We start from the raw sequence: 9845 nt of genomic DNA on the forward strand, positions 1-9845 counted from the left end.
TCTGATTAAATCAAGTTACACACAGAATGGTTCATGTTTACTGCAGGTGATTTTTTCCCCTCTGATTTCACAACTCAAAAGTGGATCTTTTCTTGTCTATCAAGATGCCTTCTCAAACAAACATCTCATCATAGATGATGTCAGGGACACAGAAAGAGAATTAAATATAAAATTTATTAGGCAAAATGTACAACAGCTGCATAAGCTATTTTACAGCTCAAATATAGAGACTCAATTTTACTTCCACTCTTTGAGAGTGGAATATAATATTCAACTTACTTTTAAATTCTGTAATGAACTGTGAAAACATTCATAAAAAACACACATTGGCTCACATTTATCAAACTTTTCAAAGAGCAAAGCTGATCTAAAATCACATTCAAATCAGTGTGGCAGGACGGCTAAAAGATCTGATGAAAACAAGTTAAACCAGAATAGATTTAATGTTCCTCATGTTTTAATAAAAGATTAAAAATTAATTTCTCACCAAAAGTTGCTTGTATTGTTTTGACACTGCCGATTGTCACCGCTTCACCTCATAAACACATCATCCAAATCAAAGCAGCGTTATCATCAAGTGACAAGATGAGACCAGAACAGGTCCCGACAGCACAGCGCCAATCAACACACATTTGTTTTGGGGTATTGTGGTCCTAATCCGTGTCCAGCAAAGTTCTGTCTCCCTGCTGCGTCTGTACTGACTGACATCAGCTGCAGTACAGTGAGATAAGATGAATAAAGGGGCAGTAAAAACTTTAACATTCACTTTCTGCCTGTTCAATCTTTTCAAAACTCTGCAAGATAAACAGATGCTCTGACTTCTCTCAAATGGATCTCCAACACTTTGCAACAATACAAATTTTGATATTTATAGGGCATAAACTTGTATTGGTGTGAATCAGGACAAACTATATCTCGATATCCAACTGTTAAACGATATCTGATTGTTTAAAAAATATAAGAAAACGTTTTAAAACATATAAACTAGAAGTTTCCATCAGTGATGTTGTGCCCATAAGAGCTCCAACATTTTACTTTTGTCAGATTTGATTTGTTCTTCATGTGCTTTTAGGAACGATAGAACATGTAAAGTTTATATCTTGTCTGTTATCGTATCTGAGGTTATAGTTTGACCCTGCAATAAATTGACTTCAGATCAGCTCTCCTGCGTAAAAACACTTGAGTAAATGTGGCCTCAAGAAAAGTGAGACAAACGTCAGGATGGATTGGAAGAGTGGGATGACATCATCAGTATGCACCTCGCAGCCCGCTGCTCCGTGAGCCTCCACCCCCTCCTGAGTTACTATAGTAACCGCCACCGCCACGACCTAAAGGACAAACACCCAACTTTTATTACACAAATGTTCAGAATGAAAGTGGCTGTGTACACATCTTTATCAGTCATCTGTATAAACTTCAGTGTTTTTTTAATAAATACATCTGCAAAAAGTGACAATTGTCAAACTTAATTTCACATTAATAAAGAAAGTTGATGAAAACTCACTCATTTCAGCTGCCCCACTTGCTGTTGAGTTGAGAAACAGCTCAATATAACGATGCTCTGTGGAGAAAACAGCAATCATCACTCAGCCTGTTAGAGAACCTGGATTTCTTCTATTGAAATCCATCTATTGACTCTTCAGATTGACCTGAAATTCTGTCATGAAAAATAGTGATTTCACAGTGTTTTGAGTATCTTTCCTAAGCAAAGAGTTTCTTAAAAGGTTTTTTTGTTCCTGCATGAAACTTGCCTCACTGACCAAACACTAATATCTCAGGGACACCTGGGCTGCCAGAAGCATTCTCCTTCTGTAGGTACAACTGGTCTCCTCGTCTGCTGTCAGTCAAAAAGTGATTCTCCATCATAAATATAACTAACTGTAGCATGAAAAATGTGAGGACCAAAGTGAGGCCGGAGAAGAAAAAGAGAGGACATACGCATGTGGTTCTTGTCTTTGGACATGGCTGCCACAGCGTCTTCATGGGAGCGGAACTCCACATCGGCCTCTCCAGTCGACTTGCCGTTTGGTGCCACGTCAATGTGGACCCTCAGTGGGTTCAATGGAGAGAAGAACTTAAAAAAAGAAGAAAAACACAATGTATACACACAGATACAGATTGTGTTTTTCATGACTAACATTCAGTGTTTATCTAAATGTAGTTGCTGTTTTTTATTGAGCTTTCTAACCAACATCATGCAACATGAACAGAGATCACAGCCACAGAAACATCACGGATCTGAATTATTAGTGACGTCTTTAATCTGGTTCTATGATGCCTAGTTGCTTGAAATCTTTCAAGAGAAATAATCAAAGTAACCGGTCTGTGTGTGTGTGTGTTTTCTTACTTTAGCGATGTCTCCCTCTGTGGCACGGAAAGGCAAACCCCTCATGTGGACAAAATGGCCACTGTGGAAACCTGAGCCACTTTCACTTTGACCACCGTAACCGTGGCCTCCCATCCCTGAAATCACACAAACACATCCACAGATCACAAACACAACCTCTGCAAATGTAGGAGAGAGAAGTAATATGATACATTCCAACTTATCATCAAAACATACTGTAAAAATATATACATTATTAAGAAGTGTGAAATCTTCATGAAGCCTTCTACAAGATGTCTTCAAATATCTTCAATTTCAAAAGTTAAACTTAAACATGTTTAGGTGTAAAATATTTTAAGATATGTGCCAAAATGTGATTCATTTCAAAGTGATAAAATCTAAAATGAAGAGTAATAAAAACGTGAACAATTTAATAATTGGGAGACATGTTGACAGGGGCGCTAAACTGCAAGTACAAATGGAGTTTCCGTGACATGAATCAGTGTTTCTAAATGCCAGACTCTTTAGGGGGAAAAAAAAAAATTGGACTTTACCTCTTCCTCCCCTCTCTCCTCTCACCCGCTCATCAAACATGCCGTTGCCAAAACCGTAGTTGTTGAAACCATTGTAGTTGTCAAAGCTGCCATAACCTGGACACAGACACCCACACACAGCGAGAAAACCTCAGACTGTAATTTAACACAGAATGAAGCAGCAACAACTGCTCCACAACACAGTAGACAGATCTGAATAACAGACTGACTGGATAGTAAAACTTTTCTGTTGGTTCAGATAAAGGAACTAATGACATGATCTACGCAGGACAATTAGATTCACTGATTAACCTGAAAAATAACCATAATATATCACCATAAAACACACCCTCATGTGGCTGCACCACATATGTTTGACAATAAATAATAAAGGTCCAATTTCTTTATACATCTGACTGTTAACAGTTTAAGCTTTGCTCTGATGGTTTTGTAAAATTAATCAATGAGTACTGAGTATTGTCTTCCTATGAGTATTTACTGCAAATATGGTTTAAAGACCTGGTTTGTAAACCAGTAAACTGAAAACATAACTCCTGAGTGAGACTTATTTAACGAATACTGAAGTCTTTGGTTCAAACTTGACATTATTATCCTGTTTTCATCTCATGTTACTGTTTGCCTATAAACATGTTCACATGACACATTACATAATGAAAAATACTTAGTATTGCCTTGCTGCTGAATACTAAATTGCTTTCTGCTGCATCAGATTACCACTTTTCCTGTATGCTTACCTCCTCCGTAGCCACCTCCACTCCTCATGGTGTCCATCAGAGCTGCACCACGGCCAGGCCCGGGCCCAAAAAACCCTCCCCTGGGTCCCGCCATCATGGGTCTATCGTACGGCCCTGGTCTCTGGCCTCCCATCCCCCGCCGGGGCACCTCATAGTAGGCTCTGATTTCGTTACGACTGCTCTTAAAAATCTCTATATACCTGCAATATGAAAGGCCCGTGGGGTGAGGGGGGGGCAGAGGAGACAGTTAAGGTGAAGAAATGGCTTAGCTCGGGTAACATACATAGATATGATTTACAGAGAGAGAAGATTAACACACAAGAGACAAATATTCTAAATAATGGTCTAAGTTGTTTTAGCCTGGAGCTGAAGTGTCTGAGTGACAGAACAACCTGGTCCAAAGCTCATCATTAACTGGGCTTAGGGCTGTAGTAAAGAATCTTTACCTCACCAAGCTGCCTTGACTGTCCTCTGTTACACTTCTATGCTTAATCCCCACATTAAATTATGTGTATAATAAATATATGAAAGGATACAAAGAAAGTGCCAAAATAATTATCTAATACACCCACATTCTGTTCTAACAGAGTTAAAAAGAGCTCCCAGGTCTTAAATGGCCACCAATAAACTGTCTATGACATGAAATCATCACACCACCTTTAACTTAAAGATTAGATACATGATCTTTCATCCTAATATTCAACATGTCACCATAATTACAATGCATAAACCCATTAAACCCCATCCCATTAGCATTTTAATAAATATCATGACACACCCAATTAATTTACCCATTTTACCATAATTATTCTAGCAGACCAACCCATGCTTATCATTCAACCGTAAGTGTAATAGAAACCATCCCGTTAATCATAATTATACCATAATTACTCTAATATGACCACCCAGTAAGTACTACAATAGAAGCCCAACCCAGTCCAGCCCGTCCCTTTCCCGTCTGTCCCACCTGTGCCCTATTCTTTCCTTGTGTTTCCCCAGAGCCTTTTCTGCTATCTCCTTTGAGGCAAACTGCACGAAGGCTTCCCCTGTGCTCCTCCCCTGGTAGTCCACTGGCAGAGTAATCCCATTTGGCACGATTCTCAACCCTTCAACCCAAGCACACATAAATACATAGGTCGGTAGGTAGACTGATAGATAGTTATAGATAGAACAACACCCACTGCATCACTGGAGCTTTCAGGATTAATTAAGGTCATGACAGCGAATAAATAGCAGCTGCAGTATCTGATAAGACTGGATTAAATAAAGGGGCATCTCAGAGGACTGAAGTCACACTTGTAATGTGCCCAGCAGAGGAATGAAACACACACTGGCCGGGAGTCAGCTTATACCACATAATTAGAGGGATGTAGAGGATTTTTTTTTCTCTGATACACTATCGAATTTTGGTCACCAGCTTAATTATTATTCATCATTGCTGAGTGACATTACTCCATAATAATTATTTAGTGTTGATCTTCCTACATAAAGGCTGCTAATAAGCAGAATCACAGTACTGACCCCAGATCAGTGTCATGGGACTGTCTCCTCTCAGCCAAACCAGCCCAGCCCATTCTATAGTTAAACCTCCTAATGCATGACATCTAGATCATACAGGACAAACATGCTAGATAATATGCTTACATAACACTAACATGGTAATATTCATACTAACAATTTATAACAAGGACAAGTTAGTCAACACAGTATGACTATACTACAAGAACAAACATACATCAGGCCTTTGGGCCATGACACACACACACACACTTGTATGCAGATATGTAATCCTGCCTACCACAGGAACAGGAAATAATGATGTGAAATTAACAGTGTGTAATATGAGAAATGTGAAAACATCAAGTGTTGGCAAAACCGTCCATCTACATTGAATGTTACTGTACGTTGATGTTGCAGTGTTCAGCTGAGTGGAAAGCACTTTATAAAGTGCAGTTGGGATTTCCTTTGGATTTTTCATGATACAATCAGCCACATTTGTGTTTAAGAAAGGACCTGTAAATGTTTAGCAGTACTAAATTAAATTTGCCATTAAAATTGGAGGCATATTGTTTAATTATAACCCTGTTGTATTTTTTAATATATTGTATTATCACTAACTGTGAAGCCTAGGAGGGCATTTTATGTGATACAGGTTGATACATAAATACTGAATAAGAGATTCAGAGTCTCATTTGATACGTTGCACGGCAGGTCTAGATGCTCTTTTGCACATTTAAAAGCTAGCTGCAGTTCTGCCAGCTCCCTAACACCCTTACACTGTGGTGTCGACAGTGACAAAAACTGCAAACAGCCTGTGTCTGTAAAAACTATCCCTGAGGTTGACATAAAATAAAATATGCAATATCAGGACAATTTAACTGTAATTAGACAAAGGTTTATATAAAGCTTGTAAGTGTATGTGATCATGTACCTGAAAAGAACTGAACAATCTCTTCCTTGCTGCAGCCAAAGGGCAGGCCTCTAAGTCTCAGCATGCAGCCACTGCAGCTATCATAGTCAGCAGGGCCGCTACGTTTCAGCACCCAGTCCATCTCACTACGGTTTGACTTGAACACTGAGTCAGACACACACACAGATGGACAGACACAAACACATCACATGTTATCTGAAAGTCAACCTCAAAAAATACATAATTTTCAGTAGAGTATTATTCAAAGCTTATCACACACAAAACAAGCTGAAAAAAAGTATATTTGTACAGTAGGAGATATAAGATTTATCTCTTCTTGATGTAGGAGAGCCATGAAACAAGCTTTTACATGTGTAGCAAACAACTAGCGACAACAGCTCCACATTAAACTGATGAGATACCAGAGGAATTTGCATTTATGTAAAAACAAAATCAACACAGAATAAGATCAGAACAACATCTCTCACTTGTCAGTCAGTCTGTTATACCAGTTTTCATTGCTTACCCTCGATGTATCGGTGCCCCATGTATTTACGGTCTTTGGCAAGGGCATTCTTGAAATCCTCAGCTGTTTTCAGCTCAATAAATGCCTCTCCACTGGGGCGGCCTTCTTTGGAGTAGGTGAAACACACTCCGTTTACCTTCCCCACAATGTCACAGTCTGCACAAAAAAATTTATCAGATTTCTTTAAAAGAATGACTACTCAGACATTTTTCCCTGTCAAAAGAAAAACACACCATTGAGGATACAATTGAAATCTTTCTAATTTGAAGACGTGGATTGTTTGTAAAAGGAATTTTTCCCCATATTTAAAGGCTTGATATACAATATATTGTTGATTCTGGAAAATGGAACGTAAAAATATACCATGCTGAGATTCACATGAGACCTTGACAGCTTTCTTAACTACTGGGGTCATGTAAACTGTGAAGCATAAAAATCGGTTGACTGGCTGGAAAAGGTCATCTAGTCTAGTTGTTTGTAAAATGTTGTAGTAGGTGGAGAAGACTTGTGCACAGACTTAAATCAAACATCCATCTGACCAGCGAGATTCCACTTGCACTGGTGTTACAAATGAAATACTGTTGGGTGTGACATTAGCTACTTTGACCTCCCCAATTAATAAAATTTTACTGGGTGTGATACTGTGGTGTTTATTTCCTTTGATGCTATTTCCATAACAGTGTTTTTCTAGAGGACTAGGTTTTTAGCCCTGTGCCCAACTCCCACCCTGGAGGACCAGTGGATTGCAATTTGTCAGGCCTCTACCCTTGACCTGACTGACTTGGATGTCCCTACCAGGAGACTAAGCTCCTGCTGGTATAGTTCTTGGGATCATTAAGGCACAGAAGCCCCTGACCAAAACAAAGTGGCAATCCTTCAGGCAGACACATCATGCGAAGAAAGCAAGATGACATCAGCAAGTATTGCCCTACACTGGACACCAGAAGGAAGGCGTAAGGGAGGAAGACCCAAAGAAACCTGGCATTGAACAGTGGAGAGAGAACTGAAAGCCCTGAAGCAGACCTAGAGTACCATCCAAAAGTTCACCCTAAACAGACAGGAGTGGGGATCCTTTGTTGCTGTCCTACATGCCAGTAGGCATAAAGGGCAGTAAGTCAGTAAGTAAGGGTGTGATACTGATGCTTTGATTTTACATGTATTTTAGACTCAGTGTAAAGATGAAGACAGTTTTCTGTCAACTTAGAATGCTCAATTGCATTACAAATATCATAATCCTTGCAAGAAAGATTAACAGCTGTGATAACTAATAAAAAATGTTATCAAAAATGGAAAATAGTCATGTTTATAGTTTTATCATTTTAGCCATGGTTTCACAATCTTACAGTTTTTAACTCTGTTCAGCCTCAGGCTGTAAAGATGTGTGTGTGTATATGTTCTCACCAGAGAAGAAACCAGCAACCTCTTCCTGTGTGCAGGACCAGGGAAGTCCTCTGATCCTAACCACGTAACCCTCTTCGTTCAAAGACATCCTCGCTGCCAGAGAAAGCAAAACACCACAGTAACACATTAATAAATAATAAAACACACTATAATGTAGTTATAGGCAGATGTAAGTTAATTAATGTATTTGTCATTAACTATAACTCCTCCTGTGGGCCACCATAAGTGCAGATTGGTGTATAAACAGATAATGAATGACATTATAGTATTAAACAGTTGTGATAATATAACATATGTCTCAATAGGAGAAACAAGTTATTAAATTTTTATATAGTGTTAAATAGGATGACTTCTATAAAATAATTTTGTAAAATACAGATACTTGGCCTAAAGCCATTATAGCATCACTGTTACTGTCATTTTAATTCAGCCATGACTTATATGTGCTTTCATTATTTATACTTACTAATATTTAATTTGTTTGACATCTGTTTGCTCTGTTATAATTATAAACAGAGCAGGAGCTGTTGTGGACCTATGAAACATACATATCATTCTCAGATATCTTTAATATCTTCAGACTCTGTAATAATACAATGCACAACATCCTTTCTGCAGGAGGCATACTGCCTAATGGTGTTATAAACAACTCAAACTGTTTTGTAATCAAATCAATAGGACCAAAGGATTGCTTGACATGGATAAATGAGTTAATCAATGAGCTTTTTTTGTTGTTTGATTGCTTTATTTATTTATTTATTTTCTTTTTTGTGTGTGCATGTGTGTAGGTATGTACAGATGTGTATGTATATACAGTATGTGTGTGTATGCTCGTGTATGTATATATGAATGTGTGCGTATATGTATATGCATCATCATACTAGCCACTTTATTCTCTTTCTTATCCTCTTTATATAAGCAAATGTAAACCTACGTAAAATGCACTCTTGCGATAAAGTATAAAATAAAATTTTAAAAAACTGTTTAGTATCCTGAAGAAAACTAAGCAATTGCCAGAGACTACAACGGTGTACCGGTAATTATGAATAGTATCTAACAACAGAACCTTGTGAGAAAGACTTCTTCATGATTAACGGTGTAATACAAAACTGTGCAGTTGTCATAGTAACTTTAATACGCTAATGTTTGTTACTTCCTCCTTTCAGCTGTCACAAAGTGTTGATGAATAAACCAAGAGGTTTGTAAGCTAACGTAATTATAGCCCAACTTCAAGCCACCAAGACACTACCAAACATTATTTAACTGCAAGTAAAGTTACCTCTTTACTTAAAGTTATCAACAGGCGAATATGTCACAGACAGGATGCTGGACTAGCTAATGAAGCTAACGTAGCCTGACGTGCTAATGTTAGCTTTTATAACATTAGCGGTTAGCAGTTAGCTGCTAAGGCTAACTCCAGGACACTGACAGCGGTCAAACGTACACGGCAGAATAGTTCAACTCCTAACGGCCGTGCGCTGTCACCGGGTGTAAATATGCATACAAAGACAGAAATACATCAGTCGTAAGTGGCAAATGTCTGAAAACAGTGAAATTGTCTCACAATCTCCTCTTGTCCCCGGTCTCGAGCCTCAGGTGACTCCTGTCTCCTGCCAGCAAACACGCTCAGGTATGTTGTCGCGAGACTTGCAAAGCATGAACTAAATTACATTTGAGCCGTTTGTCTGTAATAAAACAAAAACAAATACAACTTAAAAAACTGATTTCGTACAAGACTTCATGTAGTGAGTAAATGCATGCAAATAGAGTGTTATTTCATTATTGCTGTGCATTACTGTCCCATAAGATTAACCTTTTAATAGTGCGTTTTGTTGAAACTTTTTTCTGGGGATGTCTTTGAATCAGTTTAAGGAGTATCAGGGCCACACTGAGA

At 38.4% G+C, this 9845-nt stretch overlaps 1 protein-coding gene across 3 annotated transcripts; it reads right to left on the reverse strand.

Annotated features, from left to right (window-relative positions):
* Positions 1–155: 155 nt before the first annotated feature.
* Positions 156–9602, reverse strand: hnrnph3 (heterogeneous nuclear ribonucleoprotein H3 (2H9)). 3 transcript variants are annotated; one of them, XR_006402856.1, is made up of 12 exons: positions 9516–9602; positions 7952–8044; positions 6551–6706; positions 6046–6189; positions 4582–4720; positions 3615–3814; positions 2881–2976; positions 2348–2463; positions 1939–2074; positions 1752–1834; positions 1505–1561; positions 1302–1328 (listed from the first exon to the last, which is right to left on the reverse strand). XR_006402856.1 is itself a non-coding variant. In XM_044346882.1 (11 exons), the coding sequence occupies exons 2-11, from the start codon at positions 8037–8039 to the stop codon at positions 1249–1251; spliced, it is 1212 nt and encodes a 403-aa protein (XP_044202817.1). In that variant the 5' UTR covers positions 8040–8044; positions 9516–9602; the 3' UTR covers positions 156–1248. The 3 variants fall into 3 exon arrangements, 1 of the variants encoding a protein (XP_044202817.1); XR_006402855.1 differs by having other exon boundaries at positions 1752–1837; XM_044346882.1 differs by lacking the exon at positions 1752–1834 and having other exon boundaries at positions 156–1328.
* Positions 9603–9845: the final 243 nt, after the last annotated feature.

Source organism: Thunnus albacares, chromosome 1 (genome assembly GCF_914725855.1).
Source record: "Thunnus albacares chromosome 1, fThuAlb1.1, whole genome shotgun sequence".
NCBI classification, from domain to species: Eukaryota; Metazoa; Chordata; class Actinopteri; order Scombriformes; family Scombridae; genus Thunnus; species Thunnus albacares.